The following is a 21,409-nucleotide window of genomic DNA, read 5'->3' as shown; positions in this document are numbered from 1 at the left end:
GAGTCATCTTTCAAAGAGCTTTTTCCGTCTCTATATCAGATATCAATAGTTCATAATTTGCCTATTTCTTACTTTATGGTATTTGACAGTGCTATGTCTAATCATTCTTGGGACTTTCACTTTAGGAGGGCACTCAGTGATCAAGAACTTCTACAGTTGTCTGAGTTATTAGGTGTGTTAGAGAAAATTAGGTTGACTGAGGGGGTAGATGATTTTAGAGTGTGGAGAGGGGATTCTTCGGGTCTTTTTTCGGTTAAATCATTCTTCAAGTCCTTTTTTCCTCCTACATGTTTTCCGACTTTTCCTCTTTACGATCAAATTTGGAAGGTCCCAGTTCCAACAAAAATTCAAGTTTTCTCTTGGACTGTATCTTTGGGTAAGCTACCAACCTCGGAGACAATACAAAAAAAGTGGCCCTCATTTGCTATTTGCCCAAATTGGTGTGTTTTGTGCAAACATGACAACGGAAACTCAGGATCATATTCTTATACATTGCCCATTCACGAGAAGATTGTGGGCTAAAGCATTGAAAGAACTTGGATTAGTTTGGGTGCTCCCGAAGTCAACAAAGGATCTATTCGGTATGGATTTGGGGAGTTTGACTAGAAAGAGAGGAAGAACCTTTTGGAGGGTCGTGGTGCATTGCATATGCTGGACAGTATGGCTGGAGAGAAACAGAAGAATTTTTGATGAAAAAGCAGATAGTTCAGAACAATGCTGGGAAAAAATCAAGATCACTGTAGCTACATGGATCGGAATTCATGAGGACTTCAAGAATGTCTCCGTTTTTGACTTATTGCGAGATTGGGCCTTTGTTTTTAGTTAAATCTGGTTCTTGCGATGTAATTCATGATAATTGACCACTTGTCCATTGTTGTAACTGTTCTTAACATATTATTAATAAAATCTTGTCTCTTATAAAAAAAAAAAAAAGAATAAAATCAGTAGAGTCCTTCAAGCTTAATCAGTAGTCCCTAAATGTTGGTATCCCACATTTTTAATGGCGCGTCTGAAGCAGAAGGGACACTCACCCTTTTTCTCCTTTGCTACCACCAAATCACCTACAAAAAAAATAAAATCGAACGCTATAAGCAACATGCATGCATACAAGTAAAACAGTTTACTTCAAATATGTTTAATGCAGCAGAATCAAAAAATTTCTAGACACATCAAGTCTCACGATCTTGAAAGAGTACTTGAAGTCTTGAACCTTTTTCTAGTTCATCTAACAGAGTCATTTCCACAAAACCAATCTAGTTTCTCGCTATCTCAAAGCGCCATTCGAACACCCACACCCAAAGTTCCCCTAAATTGCTCACAAAGAATTCGAAGAAAGAAAAACGAGATGGACAATAGACACTGTGGAGAAATTAAAATTAAAAAAAAAATACCTGTAGGGGCTGTTTCGATTTTCTTGTTTGATTTGATGAAGACGAAGATGAATGTTGTGTGCGTTAGGATAAGCGCAAGCCAACAAATCTTTTCTTGTTGGACATAAGACCTCTGTTCACCATTCAATTGTGCCTAGGCTGGCCGTCTAGCACCTTTTCGGTGTGGTCGGCTTCCGCTTAGCGCCTAGGTCACAATTAGAACATTGAAATATTATAATGAAGCTGTAAGGTAGTTTTCCCAAAGGCATTTCTTTGTACAAATGCAATCTCCCTAGCACAGCTAGTCACTCAACTCTCTAGACAAAATAACATAATTTTTTTTATAGGAAACGATATTATTTTATTTAATATAACTTGCTGAAAAGTACATCAGTGGACTAGAAGTTCACTGTCTTAGAGTTGCAACAAATGGTAAACTAGTTCAGTGATACATATATTCCCAATGTCTTATCAAATCTAAAGCTGATACATTCGAGAAATCTTTATGGTTTCCAATCCACATGGCAACGTTAATCTTGATCTTCTCCCAACAACTGTCGGTCTTGTCCTCAATGTCTTCAAAGATTCTTCTGTTTCTTTCCAACCAAACAGTCCAGCAAACACAAAGAACCGCGACTTGCCAAAAAGTTCTACCTCTAGTCCCAGTAAGCCGTCCCAAATCCATTTGTAATAAATCATTCGTTGACCTCGGTATAACCCAAACCAATTGAAGTTCTTGTAACGCTCGAGCCCATAAATTTGTCGTGAATGAGCAGTGGATGAAGATGTGGTCTTGAGTTTCTACTTCATTTCTGCATAAGGCACAGCGACTGGGGCAAAGTGCAATGCCTGGGCATCTTTTTTGAATCATCTCCGAGGTCGGAAGCTTACCCAAAGAAGCTGTCCAAGAGAATATCTTAATCTTGATTGGGACCGGTGTTTTCCAGATAGAATCATACAGGGAGAAAGTAGGAAATAAGGTATGAGGAAAGAAAGAATCGTAAAATGAACTGACAGAGAAAATACCCGAAGAATCCCCAGACCACTCAATCGAATCATCTACCCCTTCCACTAACCTCACCGATTCTAAGATACCTAATAGCTCCGACATCTGATCAATCTCTACATCTCTCAACCCTCTTCTAAACTGGAAATCCCAAGAATGATTTAATGAGATTGGATCGAAAATGGTAAAATATGAAATTGGCAAATTGTGTATCTGTGAAAGCTGAAACAAAGCAGGAAAACAATCTTTAAACGAGGAATCCCCCCACCATCTATCCTCCCAGAATCTCACCTTATTCCCTCCTCTAACTCTAATAGAGACCTTCTGTTTAAAAGTCGGGTATATTCTGGAAATAAACTTCCACGGGCATCTAAAAGTCACATTTCTTGCTAACCCCGCATCCCAACCATTCTCTTGTAACCCATATCTGCTAACAATTACTCTCCTCCACAATGTTCCTTCTTCATGGAAAAATCTCCACCACCATTTCCCAAGCAAGGCCTTATTTTTTAAACCAATTTTGCCCACTCCCAAACCCCCTTTCTCCTTCGGTCGGCAGACCTGTTCCCATGAAACTAAATGCATGTGATCATCTCCATCCGCTCCATCCCAAAGAAAATTCCTCGAGATCTTATCCATTGAATCGGCTATACTTTTGGGGATCTTAAATAAAGACATATAGTATATCGGAATGGAATTCAAAACCGACAAAATCAATGTCAATCTTCCCCCTTTTGACAGAAAAGCTTTCTTCCACGAACTCAATTTGTTTTTCATCTTAGCAACAACGGGTTCCCAAAACGATGCTCTCAACGGATTTCCACCCAACGGTACTCCCAGGTAAATAATTGGCCAATTTTCCTCACTGCACCCTAGGTGTTGTGCCAATCTTTCAACTTCTCTTTGGTCACGATTGATTCCTAACAACGCACTTTTCTCCCAATTGATTTTTAGTCCGGACATTTCACACAAAGAATTAACCACTTGAACCATGAACTCTATGTGATCATCTTCCTTTCCGAAGAATAGTGTGTCATCAGCAAATTGGATGTGTGAGATCTCGATCCTTTCGGTACCAACCTCTATTCCCCTTACAAGATTACACTCTCTGGCTTTGTCAATCAGCCTTGCTAACACATCGACGACCAAATTGAAAAGAAAAGGAGATAGAGGATCTCCTTGACGTATGCCCTTGGAAGCCCTTATTTTTCCTCTCGGCCGCCCATTAATCATGATCGAGAATGTTACATTCGAAATACAGCCTTGCATCCATGATCTCCATCTTCTTCCAAATCCTTTTTTCAGCAAAACGAAGTCCAAGAATTCCCAACTCACATTGTCATATGCCTTCTCAAAATCCAATTTCAACACCCATCCTTTTTTCCTCTTTTTCCTCCCTTCTTCTAACAGCTCATTAGCAATTAATCCGCAGTCTAGAATCTGCCTGCCTGCAACAAATGCATTTTGTGAATTCGATATTGTATCAGCTATCACCTTCTTCAATCTAGCTGTCAAGACTTTTGCAATAATCTTGTATAAACTGGTTATAAGACTTATCGGCCTGTAATCCTTGACTTTAAATGAATCAGCTTTCTTCCTAATCAAGCAAATGTAAGTCTCATTCGTTGCTCCATTTATAATCCCACTTTGGAAGAAATCCTCAAATACCATCATAAGATCCATCTTAATGGAGTCCCAACACTCCTGAAAGAAAGCTAAAGTAAATCCATCCGGCCCCGGACTCTTTCCTCCATCGCATTGAAAAACTGCTTTCTTGACTTCTTCCTCCGTGAATTTTATTTCTAACTCTCTACTCATCTCTTCTTCAATTGGGCACCATTCCACTCCTTCAATTCCCCAACTTGCATGTGCCGAGCAACTGTACAATTTGGTGAAGTAATCTAAGATGATTGAAACAATTTCTTCCTCGCTTGTTGTAATGGAACCATCATTGCGTTCCATTTTTTCAATGGTGCATTTGCTTTTACGGTAGCTTAGTAAAGAATGGAAAAATTTTGTATTTTGGTCCCCTTCTTTAATCCATTTGATCTTACTTTTTTGATAATGCATTTGATTCATCCGACTTATCCCCTTTTCTAACATCATCCTTGTTTCTTTTCTTTCAGTGATCACGTCCTCCGAACTCCTCCCCTCACTCTCCATTTTGTCAATTCTGCTGATTTTATTTGACAATTCTGCTACATTCATATCCACCCTGCCAAACACCTCTTTGTTCCATTTTTTAACTTCTCCCTTGATTGATTTTAGTTTCATCATGAAGCTGTAGCCTGGCCAGCCTTGAGAAATTGCATTTGACCACCACAATTGTGCCGATTGTTTGAATCTCGAATCTGTTAACCACACGTTTTCAAATCTGAATGGTGTTGGTCCCCATTTTGATTTTGTCAAATCAAGAACGAGGGGAAAATGATCTGATGTCATTCTCGGCAAAATTGATTGTCTGTAGTTTGGGAATATCTCCATCCACCCCGATGTAAACATGAATCTGTCCATCCTGCAACAAATTGGAGGATTCCGAAGGTTGGACCAAGTGATTTTTCCATTCAGCAAAGGCGGATCGCATAATTCCAGTTCCTGTATCAAATTATCGAAGCAGGCCATACTCGACGTGGTTGAAAAGCTGTTGATTTTGTCTCCTGTTGATCTTACTACATTGAAGTCTCCCCCCAAGCACCATCTATGACCGCAAATGACACTCAGGCCAGCAAGTTCATCCCAAAAATCTGATCTAAATTTTGGTTGACATGGTCCATAAATAGCTGTGAACCACCATTCTGATTGAGTTTCCTTTTGAATAAGAATTGAAACCGAGAACTCACCGATCAAATTATCCTTAACCGCAATAACCCTTGGATCCCACATAATCAAAATACCCCCAGACCGACCCTCCGCAGGTAGGGTAACCCATTCCACAAATCTTGATTTCCAAATACTTGAAATAAATCTCCTATCCACCGTTAATCTTTTAATCTCCTGGAGTAGGATTAAATCTGGTTTTTCCTTGGTTAGTACGGCTCGAATTAACCCTCTCCTTGCTGCCGACCCACTCCCTCTTATATTCCATGAGAGAACTTTCATCGATTCACTTCAACTTCCCTGGGATTCTCTTTACCACTATCAACATGGCCTACCAACCTTATATCAGGCATAACCGACTCTTTTAAACCCACCTTCTCTACACCCATCCTTTCCAAGCACTCATTTTGTAATGCGTTTTTTGACTCCAAAATCCCCAGCCCCACATCTTTCTCTCCTTCAACCCCTCCCTCAAGATGCCCTAAGAATTTATTTCCAGATACACCCAACTTATGACCCACTGAAGAATCTCTCTGCCCAAACTTAACCTCTAACCCTCCCCCCAACCCAAGTAACGAATCTGAAACGTTAATAGAATGGGAAGAACAGTGGTGAGAAGAAGGAATGTAGGGTAATTTGCAAACCTTACTCGGAGATTCTTCAAAAAATTCGCCCAAATCATCGAATTCCAATGAATGCCTTGTCAGCTTATCCGATTGATCTGAGATATGACTTCCCGCGTCGTTGAACTCTCCACCTTCGTCTGAAATATCATCCCTCATTCGTTGATTAAGATTCTCCACCCAATATTCGTTCCCCGCAAGAATCGAATCTTTCTCGACATCTTCAATTGATCTCTTTGATGCTTCACCATTTTGCAAGCGATGTTTTCTGCTGTAAACGAAATCAAACTGCCTATCAGTTGAGCATATGTCCGTGACTCGTGCCTGAGGGCTTGACGCTGGTGATACGGAGCTTTCTGTAGTTTCAATCTTCCCCTTCGTGAATTCAATCGCGTCTTTCGGCTTTATCTTTTTGAGAATCTTTAAATGTTTCCCTTGGTACCATGGTTCTGATGTGCAATTCCGTCCCTCGGAAATATCACCCCTGTCAGCACTCTGATGATCCTCTTTAAGTTTATTGTTGCAATTCTTCATCACTACACATTCCTTAGCAATCGTTGCAACTCCTTCTTTGGTTTGTGCTTGTATGAGAGTACTGTTGTTCATCCTTCTTGGGTGAATGTCATGAGTTTCTTCAGCTCCTGCTACTTTATCTTTTAATGTTGTCCCCCTACCCCATCCTGGCATAACTCGATCTCCGTTCACCACCGCTTGTGCATACGATCTCTTTTCGTGATGAGCATACGCTTCAATATTGACCGAGTCCACTAAGATCCGAATATTCAACGGGCCTCTAACAGTTTCAATAAGAAGATTTCTATTGATGAAACCTCCTTCCATTCCCATCACCTTAATCTTTGCTGCCGACAAGTCTTTGAGTAGGATGGTATCTTGGCTGATATTCAACAACCCTCCACATTGCTGACCAATGTTTTTGAAAAGCTTTGTTGACCATAGATCCCAAGGTATTCCCAGTAGGCGCACCCAGCTGTTGCAACATTCGTAAACTTCCTCCTCGGTGTTGCTATGCTGATTCCACCTCTCGAAAGACAATGTGACTCTGTTTTCAAGAAAAGACTTTTTCATTCGCAAATAGAACGACGCATCCTCTTCATTCTGTGGCCACCACACTGCTTTATTGGCTTGGAACGGAAATACTTCGATCTTTCTTTTAACTGCCTTCCCTAGTGCGTTGGTCACCATTTCCCATGATATATTGACGCAATCCTTTGTAATGATGATAGCTTTCCTCCATTCCTTAGACTTGCATTCTGGTAATTGATCCATACCTATGTCATCTGGAACTCCCGAGTCCTTGGCATTCTGCCTCAAGTGTCCACGCTGCTGTGTTTGTGTCGTAGTCTTCCTACCATCTTTAAAGCTCGATTTGTTATCCCATCGGTTTGTCGAAATTTGAGACAGAGTATTAGCCATCCATTTCCATCCCTCATTTAGTCGTCCACTTGGTATGATAATGCGTTGTGTCTTTCCTTTCCATACTATCTTAGAAATTTCTAAATAATTCCCTCGACCATTGACAAATTTCTGCATAGACATTACTGCTTCTCTACCTCTGAATCTATTGAACATGGTACCTGATTGTGGTTTGTTGATGTATTCCCATAGCTTCGCCAATGTCCAGTGAAAACTCTCGATATCCATTTCCAGAACATAACTTGCGTTCCTAGTCCTCTCTGTTATCAAGACCGTATTGCCCCTCCTTCCCAAACAGATTAAGAAGAGTTTTTGTTCTATTTTGATCTCACAACTGGGCTTGAAATAATTTCTGCTAATCTTTCGGTACATTTCGAAGATTTTGCAAGGTTCAGGGATATAGTACGGTGCGAAAAGGCTTAAGATAGTATTTGAAGGTTTTGGCCCATTTTATTTAATCCCATAACAATTCCCCATCCCCGACGATGGTCTTGTCTCCAAGACCAAACTCTGCGAACTGTGTTTTGATTACAGATATATCTTCCCACATAGCTTCGTCCAAGTCGTGTCCCTTCCACCTCACTAACACTTGCTGAATCTTCCTTCCCTTTTATCTTCATTCTGCTATCATTGACTTCTTCTGGCTCATAGTCTACCGCCAAATCCAATTTCATTGGTAACCTCGGTGAAAAGTGCGGGCTGCCCACGACCTTCTTTGAACAAGAAACCTGAAAAATCGGATGGATTCGGGATCCTTCGGGTAATTTTAACTTGTATATACCACTTCTCCCATCTTCTGAATCAGAAGCTTTGATATTATTTCACCCTATATACTTATGATTCCCTTAATTGTGGATTGGAATGTTCCACCAGTGAAATGTTGACTCAGAATTAGGGAAAAACTTATAATTTTTCAGTCACATCTACAGTCCTTGTCATTCTCTCTATTATCTGTTGAATATTAAGGAATATTTGATTCCATCTGGCAATTATGATTAGTATAGCGTATTGTCATTTTTTTTCTACATAATGCTTTGTGCATTGTAGGAACGAAGAATCAAAGAACTTTTTGATATTGTTCCTTCATTGGACGACCTTCACACTCTGGACGCAGAGGGGCTTCAACCAAATGTAATTATTGTTGATGCTCGTAAAGATAAGAAGCTTTTCATGTTAAAGCAGCTGGCAGCCACTTTGGTGAAGGGACTGCATTCAAGTCCTGCTGCCATGGTCAAGAAGATAAGTGGATTGGTGAGCCCCTTTTGTACCCTGTACTTGCATCTTCTCATATCAAATAATGCATGTATTTGTCTGTCCTTTCTATATTTTTTTGAAGAAAAGGGAATGCTTATTTAACCTTGTTTGTATAAAGTAGCTCCTGTGGTATAATGTGAGGCATGTCAGGCTGCTAGTTTCTGGTGTCTTGATGAATGATACATCCTTGGCCATTCTAAATTTGCTAGAGATATTAGTAATAGCAAACATCATGTATGGGGAGCTCACACTAAAATTGTCATGAATTATCAAAGAAAATTGGATATACTGCAGGGAAATTTAATTGATAATATATAGCTAGAATATGTCAATGAATATCATTTGTTGAATCTTGTTATTCAAAGACTTGTGACGTGATTTGTTGGAGAGTAGCAATTGTCTAAGCTCACTTGTTGTCTTGTTCAATTCTTATCAATGGTAGTAGGCCAAGGGGTAAAGTCAAGGGTGAGAAAGGACTCAGGCAAGGTGATCCGCTCTCACATTTCTTGTTTAATTTGATAGTAAACATGCTGGGTAGATTTATTGACGAGGCCAAGGCAAGGAACCTCATTCAATTTGCGGATGATACTTTGTTCTTTGTCAATAATTAGAGCCATTTGTGGTTTTTGTCAAGATTAAAGATCAATGTGGAAAAGAGTGCATACCTTATTATATAGAAGGAGAGTAAGAGTTACCTCGAGAGATCAATTGTAGGAGGGAGAGTTGACCCATTACATATCTGGATGTCCCTTTGAGCAGAAATTCGATGAAAATTTCGTTCTGGGAACCTGTTTTGTCTAAGAAGCTAGCAAGTTGGAAGAAAGCGATTGACTTTGATTTCAGAGTGATGAATTGGCCCAAGGGGTACGGAGAATTACGTTGTCATATGGTTGCGTGGGAACAAGTCTGTAAACCAAAAAAAATACGGGGTTTGGGTATTGGACACATTTGTTTGAGGAATATGGCCTTTTTGGGGAAATGCTGATGGAGGTGTTCTGTTGTGGAGGATCCATTATGGAATAAGGTTATTGTGAGCAAATACGGGTTACAGGGACGCGGGTTTACTAAGAAATGGTACGTTTAGAAGCCCTGGAGGTTTATTTCGAGTACATACATGGTTTTTCACTAGTTAGTGAGGGCAGTGGTTGGAGTGGGGGTAGGGGTGTCAAAAATGAACCCGACACGCTAACCCGACACGGGACGACACGAAAAATATCGGGTTTGGGTTGGGGGTTTTCGGGTTCGGGTCGAAACGGGTCGACCCGAATGCAAACCCGAAAAAAAAAATTTCTCGGGTGGGTTCGGGTTGCCCCGGGTTGACCTGAAAAAAATATCAGGTCACCCAATGACCCGACCCACCCGACCCACCCAACCCATCATGTTTTTTTTTAAAAAAATTTTACAATTTATATAACTATTTTCTAGACCCAGAGTATAATAGCGACGGATTTTGACTACAACCGTCGCTAATAGCGACGGGTATTAACAAAACCGTCGCCGATCAAGATCGGCGACGTTTTTATTAATACCTGTCGCTACTTAGCGACGGTTTGTATAAAATGTCGCTAATTTTGCGACGGTTTCAACAAAAACTGTCGCAAATATTTTTTTTTTAAATGTTATAATTATTTAAATCTGAAATACAAATATATTGTGCTGTATAATCCAAAAAAAATTAACAAAATTTGAGAAATGTAATCATATTATTAATCTGTAAATAATAATACAAGTGTTTCATACAAAATGAATCAGCCATGTAACGCTCCATCTCCTCCTGTGATGTTGATTTAAAATGAATCAAATTGAATTTTTTTAATGTAACGTTGATGAAAATAACGAAATTTAATAAACTTACGTGGAGGAGGCGGGATCGCGTGTCAACGAAAGATCCATCTACATGTTGATGTGTGTGAACGTATAGCTCCCATGATTTTGAAATGCATCGTTCGCATCAATTTGATTATGCTCAGTATTTGGCTCAACATCAGTGACATAAGCTCGCCTACGTAGAGTACTCACATGCATCCAATCTGATTCTGCTCTCTTTGTTGTTGGATAAGTCAAATACACAACTTGCGAGACTTGCGTAGGAAATACAAATGGTTCGTAGTATTCAAGACTCTTTTTTCGATTGACATCAACAATTTTGTACTTTTTATTAGGAACCACAAATTGTTTGTAATTTCGTCTAAATATGGTTTGTTCTGACATTTTTTTTGATTGTAAGGATAACGGATATATCAATTTAATAAACACTCAGGATGACTAAGTGCAAATGTTAAAAACGACTCTAAACGCGACAATTTATAGACAGTTTGCTAAAACCCCGAACCCTAAACCCTAAACCCTAAACTATTAGCGACTGTTTGCTAAAACCGCCGCTAATACCCTAAACCCTAAACTATTAGCGACGGTTTACTAAAACCGTCGCTCATATAAATCGGCGACGGTTTAATTTGCGACGGTTTTAAAAAAACCGTCGCTGTATAGCGACGGTTTTTTTAAAACCGTCGCTATATAGGCAGCTAAACGATTATATTTTTTTCTATATTTATTATTATTTTTTATTTTTTCGATTTTTTTTCATTAATTTTTTTTTAAAAAAATAAAAAAAAATCGGGTTAGACGGGTTCGTGTTCGGGTTGGGGGGTTTTGGGTTGCTTCGGGTTCGGGTTGGGTTCGGGTTGAAAAAAAAAAAAAAAATTCGCGGGTTGACCCGCAACCCGACCCAACCCACCCGATTGACACCCCTAAGTGGGGGGGATTAATCTTTTAAGGATCTTTATTCTAGTTTATTTCAGTTATCATTAGTTCATCAAAATCCAAATTCTGATTTTGTTTAGTCGGAGGGCTTTTCCTCTTCTTTTATATCCTGGGTCTTGCATCTATGGAAGGACTTGAGGGATGAGGAAGTGAGGAGTTGAGCTCTTTGATTGGGTCTCTAAAGACGGTCATATTGGTTGTAGGGGTTGACGATATCAGGGTTTGGGGTGGGGACCCTTCAGGATTATTCGAAGTCAAATCTTCATGTGATTCTTTTTTTCCAACGACTTTCCTTTATTATCTTTTATGTCATTTGGAAAATACCGATCCCACCAAAAGTTCTAGCCTTCTCGTGGATCGCGATGTTGGGTAAGCTGTCAACTTGTGATTATGCAAAAGAAGTTCTTTCGTGTGCCAATGCTACGCTGGAAAGAGGTAGAGAATCGTGATTATTTGCTTATTCATTGTTCTTTCACGAGCTGTCATTGGTTCAGAGCTTTACAGGAGATGAGTTTGGTATGGGTAGTTCTAAGATCTTCGCACGAGCTATTTGCTGCAGATCTTGGATGTGAACTTGGCAGGATGAGTATAATTTTTTGGATAGTGAGAGTTCATTGTATTGTTGGTCAGTATGTTTGGAGCAGAATAAAATGATTTTTGACAGTTTAGAATAATCGGTTGAAAAGTGTCGAGACAAGATTAAACTTTGGGCATATAACTGGATTGGGAGGAAGCATGTAGAGTTTAAGAACTTCTTGATCTCATATTTATCAAGGGATTGTAGCTATATATGTTGTTAATTTGTGCAGGGCTTTTGTCTTTTCTTTTCTGTTCATGTGCAGATCACTTGTCTAACATTTGTAATTAATTGCTTTTAATTAATGAATATTGATTATATTATTTATATGGTTAGTAATTATGATAAGAATAGTTATCTTTATCTTTTATTAGATTAGATTGGATTAGTTTATTTAGGGAGGTTTGGTAGGATAATTCTCTGTATATCTACACTGTATATTCTTCATTCGTCAAGAAATAATATTTACGTCTCTTTCTTTTTTTTATCCTATTTCTCTATTTACCACATGGTATCGAGAGTCAAACATCACCGCTGACTAAATACAGTATGGACTCTTCTAATTTCTCTTCTTCCACTAGCACCGCACCAGTGCCGGCGACCCGTGGACTGGGCGATGCCTCACTCTGCCAATCACATGCCATAAATTAAATAAGCAAAAGTTTCTCCAATGGTCGCAATCTATGATGATGTGCATATGTGGAGGAGGAAAAGATGAACTCTTATCGGAGGCATCATCACGACCGGAATCCGATGACCCAAATTCAAAGCATGGAAGTCATAGAACAACTTGGTTATGTCATGGCTAATTAACTCCATGAACTACGAGATAGGGGAAAATTTCCTTCTTTAACGTTCTGCGAAGGAAATATAAGAAACATAATAATATTATTAATATATGATTGTTTACATTACAAGAAGTGGACTAGGGGTCGGTCCACTGCCACGAAATAGAAATTCATCCATTTAACAATACACATAAGACCACTTCTGAGCAGTTATACCAATCCATTGTTGAACAGAAACATGTGTTGGAATTCAGAATTGGGCGTCAACAGTAATCTCGACGAAGTAAGGGGGATGATTCTTGCAACTATGCAGTTGCCCAGCCTTCGGGCAGCCTTTTATGATGTTCGTTCGGAAAAAAGCCGTAGGAAAGTGATGTTGGGTCCTTCCCTCGGTGCCTCAAATCCCGTTGATGGTTCCGCCCTGGCCACTCAGCGTCCTCCTTTTAAACAATCAGAAGAGGCAATGAAGCCCAGTGGTGTGCAAGGTCCACAACATTCCCAAAATTATGGGAAGCGTTGGCGAGGGCGTTTTTGGTTCGAAAAGTTAAAGACACCGAGCCATAATATCGAAACTTGCTGGAAAATTCACGACAAACCTGCTGACTGGAAACCATCTCGGGAGAAGTGTGCACATGCTGCTATGACTGATACCGCTTCATTCGATCCGCCACCATTCACAAAGGAACAACTTGATGTGCTTCATAAGTTGTTTGGTCAAACTTCATCCACCTCGATCCCCTCGATTATTGGTACAGACAGTGTTGTCATTCAAGGTAATTTTCTTTTGCTTTGCTCACTAAGAGATTTATCCACATCTTGCATAATCGAATCTGGTGCGTCGGACCATATGACTGGCAATTTCATATTTTTTGTGTCCTACAGTACGTTTTGGGGCAGTACTAAATCTGTCCGAATAGCTAATGGGTCTTGCTTGAAGGTCTTTGGTCGGGTTCTATTCAACTTTTTCCGGATATGTGTTTAAAAATGTATTATTTGTGCCGACCTTAAGTGCAATTTATTATATGTCATTAAGCTCAACCTTGATCATCAATGTAGTGCTACATTTACTGTAGACGCTTGTATTTTTCAAGAACTGGCATTGGGGAGTAAGATTGGCAATGCTGATTTTTGTGTTGAACTGTACCTCCTTAGGACGAAGGACTTCTCGAGAAATCAGGCCAATAGTATTAATCGTCATTTATCGTTGAATTTTGTTTTTGTTTTTCAGTTAAATAAAGATAGTGATATTCTGTTATGACACTATCGGTTAAGGCATCCAAACTTTTTGTACCTCGAAAAATTATTTCCGTTTTAGTCATTAATAAAAACTTACATATCTCTCATTGTGACATTTGTCAAATCTCAAAGCACACACGAAATACCTTCATCCCACAACCATATAAACCATCCAAACCTTTTTCCCTCGTTCACGGTGACATTTCGGGACCTTCCAATGTCAAAAATATCATTGTTACCCATTGGTATCTCTTGTTTATGAATGGGCATACTCACATTTCTTGGGTATATGTAATGAAGGACTAATATGAAACAACACAACTTTTTAAAAAATTCACACCATGTTCCAAACACAATTTTCTGTAGAAATTCAAGTCCTTAGGACTTATAGAGCTCGTGAGTATTTAATTTTGCGCTAGGAGAGTACCGGGTCACCCATGGGATTGTTCACCATAGTTCATTTGTTGACACTCCTCAACAGAATGGGGTCTCTTAATGTAAGAACCGCCACTTGCTTGAAGTTGCCAGATCCTTACTATTTACCATCAACGTCCCTTGTTATTTCTGGGGTGTTGCAATTCATACTGCAACATACCTCATTAATAGAATGTCATCTCGAGTGTTGCGGTACACAACCCCTATTCAATCATTTCTTGACTTTTATCCTGACACACATCTACTTCCCAGCATCTCTTAAGAGTTTTTGGGTGCTCCACCTTTGTCCACATTCACTCCCAAAACCATGGCAAACTTGAACCTAGGGAGGTTTAATGCATTTTCCTTGGTTATGCTTTAAATCGGAAGGGATGCAAGTGTTATTCTCCTGTGACAAAGAGATTTTAAACATCCATGGATGTTTCCTTCTTCGAGAATGAGCCTTTTTACCCCAATTCCTCTCTTCAGAGGGATAGCAGTAGAGTTGAACCTCAAAATTGGGAAACCAACGATCCCACTATTACCTTTTGTGAACCAACTGAAACCCCAGTCATCGTGACATTTCTGGTAAACCTGAGCGCAACAACACATCTGATCCAATCTCAAATAATGATACCACAAATAATGATCTCACCTATACCAATGTGACACTTCAGGTTTATTATCTTAGGAAACCGCTTCAACCAAGGGGTCGATAGGATCTTGTACAAAAACAGCAAGCCAAAAACACTTGTCCACTGCCAGTTCCCGGTAGACCCATAAAGGTACTACTGGACTTGACAATGACTCTCATGTATTTGAACACAATGATCCAGATGATAGACCTATTTAACTAAGAAAATGAGATATAACTTGTATAAAACATCCGATATGTAACTATGTCTCCTTTGAACAATTATCACCTGCATATCAAGTTTTTGTATGCTGGATAGATCAAGTTCATCCATCTTCCATCGAAGGAGCCCACCAAGACCCAAATTGAAAAGTTGCCACTCATGATGAAATACAAGCATTTCAAAAGAATAACACTTTCGAGATAACTGAGCTTTCACAAGGGAAGAGGATGGTTGGATGCAAATGGATATTCACAATTAAGCATAAAGCAGATATTGAACATTTCAAAGCATGACTAATCGCAAAAATATATACACAGTCTAATGGGATTGACTACTGAGAGACTTTTTCCCATGTTGCTAGACTCAACACCATCCGAGTACTTTTGTCAGTAGCAGCAAACTTAGATTGGTCGTTGTATCAACTTGATGTGAATAATGCATTTCTGAATGGAGATCTTGAGGAGGAAGCCTATATAGATATCCCTCAAGGATTTGAATCAGAAAAAAGATCAACAAAGTGTGTAAGCTATGAAAGTCGCTATATGGTCTCAAACAATTTCCTCGAGCTTGGTTTTACAAGTTCACCTCTGTTCTAAAAAGAGACGGATACACCCAATGTCAATCTGACCACACCATGTTCGTTAAACATTCAGAAGGAGGTAAACTTATTGTGATCATTGTTTATGTTGATGATATTGTCCTTACATGAAACAATGAGGAATGGCTCGCATCAAAATTTTGCTGAGATGAAGGACCTGTGACATTTAAAGTATTTTCTGGGAATAGAAGTAGCCAGATCAGCCTTTGGATATCAATCTCTCAAAGAAAGTGTGTATTAGACCCTTGAAGGTAACAGGTATGCTGGGGTGCTGACCGGTAGAGACTCTAGTGGATCCAAACCTCAAATTAGGGATGAGAAAGGATTGTCCTCAAGTTTACAAGGGAAGACATCGATGATTGGTTGGCAAACTAATCTATTTGCACACACGACTAGGGGTGTAAACAAACCGAACACGTTCACGAACTTTTCGAAACGGTTCGAATAATATTTGGTTCGAATTCGAAATTATCGAATTCGAGCCGAACTCGAACATGTTCGAATATTTTTCGAATCGAATTCGAGCTAAAATTATATTGTTCGATTGATCGCGAACCTTAGCATTATATTTAAAAAATAAATAAAATATTATTAAGTACATATATATATATATAATATTATATATATATTATTTGAAAAGTTCGAATCGAATTCGAACTCGAGCCTCAGTTCGAATCGAAAATAATAAAAGTTCGAGTTTCGAATCGAGCTTCGAATATGTTTATTCGGATTCGAGCTCGAGCTCGAGTACTGAAAATTTCTTAAAATTCGATTCGATTCGTTTACAGCCCTGCACACGACCATATATTGTTGTTATTGTTATGAGTCAATTTATGAATAATCCAACCGAAGAATGCATGGAAGTTGTTTATCGGGTATTAAGGTACCTAAAAGAGACTTCTGGGAAAGGGTTACTTTTCAGGAAAAAATTCAAGCAGAAATGTCAATGTATACAGTGATGTTGGTTGGGGAGGCTCCCAAAGCGGTAGACACTCTACCTCTAGTTATTGTGCCTTTATTTGGGGGAATCTAGTCATCTAGAGGAGTAAGAAACAACCAGTGGTGCCTTGCAGTGGTGCTGAACAGAATACCATGCACTAACTCATGGAATTTGTGAGGGAATGTGGCTTAAACGACTCCTCAGTGAATTAAAATTGGAGGATGATCATACTATGGATCTAACGTGCGACAATCAAGCCGCAATAAATATGGCCAAAAATCTTGTCCACCGTGATCGAACCAAACATGTTGAAGAGGACCGAAATTGTTCAAGTGAGAAACTTGAGAAGAAATTAACTGAGCTTAGCTATATTTCTTCTCGCATGTAACGTGTAGACATAGTGAAAAAAGCTTTTTTATCGGTCAATCTTTGAAGACACGAGTTCCAAGCTAGACATGATCATCACATATAGCCCAGCGTGAGGGGGGATATTGAGTATTGATTATCTTATTTATCTTGCTAGTAGTTACGATAGGAATAATTATCTTTATCTCTAGTTTTTAAGGGAGGTTTGGTAGGATAATTCTCTATACATATGCATTGTATATTCTTCATTTTTCAAGAAATAAGATTTACATCTCTTTCTCCTTTTTGCCCAATTTTTCTATTTACCACAAATATAATATTGTTTCCTATAATAAAAATTATTATTGGTTTTGACATAACGGCATACAGCCGGTCTTACATTATTAGTGGATAAGAAAAGCAGTTGCAAAATGTATCTATTGAAGACCAAAAATATGGCCTATTGTGGGTTTCTGTATAAGTTGGAATGATGGAACATGTTTAAAACTTCCTGGCCAGTTACTTTGCCCTCTGAATGGCAACTATAGATAAACAAGCTGCATAAAACAGTGTTTGAGCTATAGTTAAAACATCCACAGTTTATTTTTGGCTACCTTACACAATTTACAGGTCTGCGATTTCTTCAAACGACCAAAATCAGAATCAGATCCAGTAGAAGGTGCCCTCGAAGAAGGCTCTCACTCACTGGAAAACCATGGTATCCATATGCTTGGTCAGATAAAGCACGGTTCTTGCCATTCCCGGGCAATCTTATTCAAAGTTCTGGCCGACACTATCGGGCTTGAATGTAGGCTTATGGTGGTAAATGTTATCTTTATTAAAGCTACATGTTCTGTTCGTTTTTTGACATGCAACATAGACATTTATGAGTCTATAGGAGTAGAGGTTTATTCTGAAAACATTTTCACAAACTTTGGATTTATTTTCCATGTTCTCAGGGTTTACCTCGAGAAGGAGTGATAAGCACATCTCTTTATTAAAGCTACATATTCTGTTCGTTTTTGACATGCGACATAGACATTTATGAGTCTATAGGAGTAGAGGTCTATTCTGAAAACATTTTCACAAACTTTGGATTTATTTTCTATGTTCTCAGGGTTTACCTCGAGAAGGAGTGATGGAGCGAACCGATTCCTATAAGCACATCTCTGTCATTGTTATTTCAGATTCAATAGAACTTTTGGTTGATCTTGTACATACTCCTGGCAAGCTGATTCCATTTTCAGCAAAGGCGGTGTTTCTTTCTCATCTATCTGCTGGAGAGAGTGATTCTGCAGAGAACGACTCATATGATTCACCTATTGAACCAAATAGTCCTCTTTGCGGCTTTTCAGATCAAATAGAAGTTGAAGAGTAAGTATTTTATCAGATTTATATTATTTGAGTTCTGACACTACATTTTTATGTTCTGTTTCTTGCTTTTTACATAATATGCATCTTTAGCTTAATATGGTTTCTTTTGTCCAATACAAGAAAAAAATGTGTTGATATTTGCTATTCCCGATTTCGATTTAATATGGAAAATTTGTTTTTGTTTATGAGATAATCCATGAAATTTGTGTGCTTACTTCTGATGGAGACGGAATGTGTTTTGCATGAAAAGAATCTGTTATTATGTCTTCATTCAACTTATTAAAACTTATTCTTACCAGAAAATCACATAGTGAGCCAAATGTGGCAAATTCATTTTGGCGGTGCTACAGGAAGAAAGTCATGGCTGGGCAAAGAACAGCTAATTCGAGGTTTAATAAAGCTTCTAAATCAACTCTCTTTCTTTATCTTATTGTTCCAAATGCATGTTCATTTGTGTAAAGATGCTAAAAAGTAACTATTTACGTTAGGATTAGATTTAAAATTATTATAATTTTTTATATTATTTTATCATATTAAATTCTGAAAATTTTCTTTCGATATTAACTCCCATGATATTTTATCACATACGGTAAAGAAGGATGATCGTATGATTGATTATTGTTTGAGCTCGCATGGCCGGTGATAATTGTATATGCATATAGCCATCATATGCTAGAACCCCATAAATTTTATGTTGTGTTCTCTACATTCACTAGCTTCCTACCATTTTAAAATTTAATATTCTATGAGAATAGAAAACTGATATAGGGATTTGTTGTTTATCTACTGCCATCATGAACTGTAATTGAAAGCGCATTTCATTTTGGCAGCAGAGAAACAAAAGATTGCTAGAGAAAAGTAACTACGCTTCTGTCCATCTACTCTAGTTGTCTGGTTGTAGGGGTCGGGAATAATGAGAATAATTTGAATTGGCTCCTCACGAGCCTGTTGAGCGAGTTGGCTCAACTTAAAGCTCAATGGATCGTAATATTTTTGAACCAAAGCTCGAGATTAACTCTAGTCTCATGCGCTTAAAATAAATTTTAATGTTGTTTTTTATATATTTTAAATATAAAATCAATATTTTAATGGACCAAATTAAGTGTCTGAGTTCGCGAATTTGTTCACATAAAATTGTGTCCCCAAGCTGAGTTTGCAAGCTAAAGTTCAAGCTTACTGTAAAATTGAGTTCAAGCTTGAGCTTGTATTTCACATGCTTTTTGTAAGCAGACTCATTTACGCCCCCACCTGGCTATAACAGACATAGCCTGGAGGTTGCACTGGACGTAATTTTACTTTGTCTACCTGTCCAATCCCTGTTTTCTTTCCCCCTGTAGATACATTATAAAGAATGTTTGTCCATTTTTGACTTAGAGGTGTTAGAAATCCAAGGTGTTATGAAGAAATCATGTTTAATATTATCAAAATTATGATAATTTTTTATAGTTTTGTTGTAATTTGATTAGGAAAGGCTTCTTACCATATTTTCCCTCAAGAGGTTGTTGTAGCTGTGTGAATAGGTAACAGATGTATGTTAAACAAGAAGAGATTAACACAAGACTGTTCGAAAAAGGAAGAAGAGAGAGAATATTTGAAAATGCTCTCCCCCCACCCCCCAAACCACCGTTCGTCAGAAACTCTTCACCGTTCATTCACCGAGTTCTAATATCTCTGAGCCTCATCGATCGTCTTCATCCTCTGTCTCCGGCGATGACCAACGGCCGGCGACAACGACCATAAACTCCCGGAAAAAAAAAAAAAAATCCTCTTGTATGTCGTCTTTTTTCCAATGTACTTCTTAACCTTCTTCATTTCTCTTCCCGATATCCCTTGTTTCGTTTTTACCGTCCTTTAGTATTTCTCTTTTCTCCCGACCTTTAACCTAGCCACTTGCTACATATACCCTCCTCTTTCGCTCCGATATGTTTCCAACCATGTTCAGAAATTATTTCAAATCTTGTTGCGAGACCAAAATTGAACAAAAACTGTTTTTATTAAGTATGGGCAGGAGGGGTAATTCGGTTTTAATGACTGAGAGAACAAGGAATGCAAGCTATGCATTGGAACTGGATTTCGAAAGTCTGCATTGGATTAAGGCGAAATTGTGGGATTACATTAACAAACCACAATCATGCCCTAAATTTAATAGATTCAGATGCTCGAGGAAACTATTTGGAAATATCAAAGATAGGAGGGAAAGGAAAGACTCAGCGCATTATAATTCCAAGTGGAAGATTGAATGGCGATTGGAGATGGATGGCTACGCTTTTGTCCAAAATCACGACAAACAGAAGGGACAACAGTTCGAGACGTGTAGATTTAAAGTTACCCGTAGATCAATCACAGCAGCGTGGGAATTTAAGGCTGAATGCTAATGACTTGGGTTCTTCGGATGCTGTAAATCTGGAACCATTGCCAGAGTGTAGATCTGAGGACTGGAGCAAAGCCATCATCATTACAAAGGATTGTGTTAACATATCGTGGGAGATGGTAAGTAAGACACTAGGGAAAGCAGTCCATAGAAGTATTGAAGTGTTTCCATTCCAAGCCAATAAAGCAGTGTGGTGGCCGCACAATGAAGAGGATGCATCCTTTTATTTAAAACTGAAGAAGTGCTTTTTTGAAAATAAAGTGACATTGTCCTTTGAAAAGTGGAGTCAAAATAGCAATTGTGAAGAAGAAGTATTCGAATGTTGCAAAAGCTGGGTGCGATTATTGGGCATACCTTGGGACCTATGGTCCACAGACCTTTTCAGAAACATCGGTGAGCAATGTGGTGGTTTGTTGGGTATTAGTCAAGATACTTTGATGCTAAAAGACTTGTCAGCAGCAAAGATTAAGGTTGTAGGCATCGAAGGAGGGTTCATTAAAAGAAACATAAGGATCCAAACAAAAATAGGACCTTTGATCATTCACATTCTGGTGGATTCAGTCAACAAATCGGCGTATGAAAAGCAAGAAAAAAGATCTTATGCACAAGTGTTGGTCAACGGTGCTAGAGTTGTGGAAGGAT

The 21,409-nt window shown here is 38.7% G+C and overlaps 1 protein-coding gene across 3 annotated transcripts in view; it reads left to right on the top strand.

The window, feature by feature from the left end:
* LOC140820926 (probable serine/threonine-protein kinase SIS8) overlaps positions 1 to 21,409 on the top strand; it is a 49,839-nt gene that overhangs the window by 16,274 nt on the left and 12,156 nt on the right. The window contains exons 3-7 of one of the 3 annotated variants that reach the window (XM_073181311.1): positions 8,298 to 8,501; positions 17,653 to 17,844; positions 17,982 to 17,999; positions 18,167 to 18,396; positions 18,696 to 18,785. In XM_073181311.1, the coding sequence (XP_073037412.1) occupies positions 8,298 to 8,501; positions 17,653 to 17,844; positions 17,982 to 17,999; positions 18,167 to 18,396; positions 18,696 to 18,785 (734 nt within the window). Of the gene's footprint in view, positions 1 to 8,297; positions 8,502 to 12,898; positions 13,406 to 17,652; positions 17,845 to 17,981; positions 18,000 to 18,139; positions 18,397 to 18,695; positions 18,786 to 21,409 lie in introns of those variants that run through there. The other 2 variants (XM_073181310.1, XM_073181312.1) reach the window with 2 other exon arrangements.

This window comes from Primulina eburnea, unplaced genomic scaffold (genome assembly GCF_022965805.1).
Source record: "Primulina eburnea isolate SZY01 unplaced genomic scaffold, ASM2296580v1 ctg291_ERROPOS436017, whole genome shotgun sequence".
In the NCBI taxonomy this organism is placed as follows: Eukaryota; Viridiplantae; Streptophyta; class Magnoliopsida; order Lamiales; family Gesneriaceae; genus Primulina; species Primulina eburnea.
Note: the sequence above shows the minus strand (reverse complement) of the source record. Positions and strands in the feature narration are given on the sequence as shown.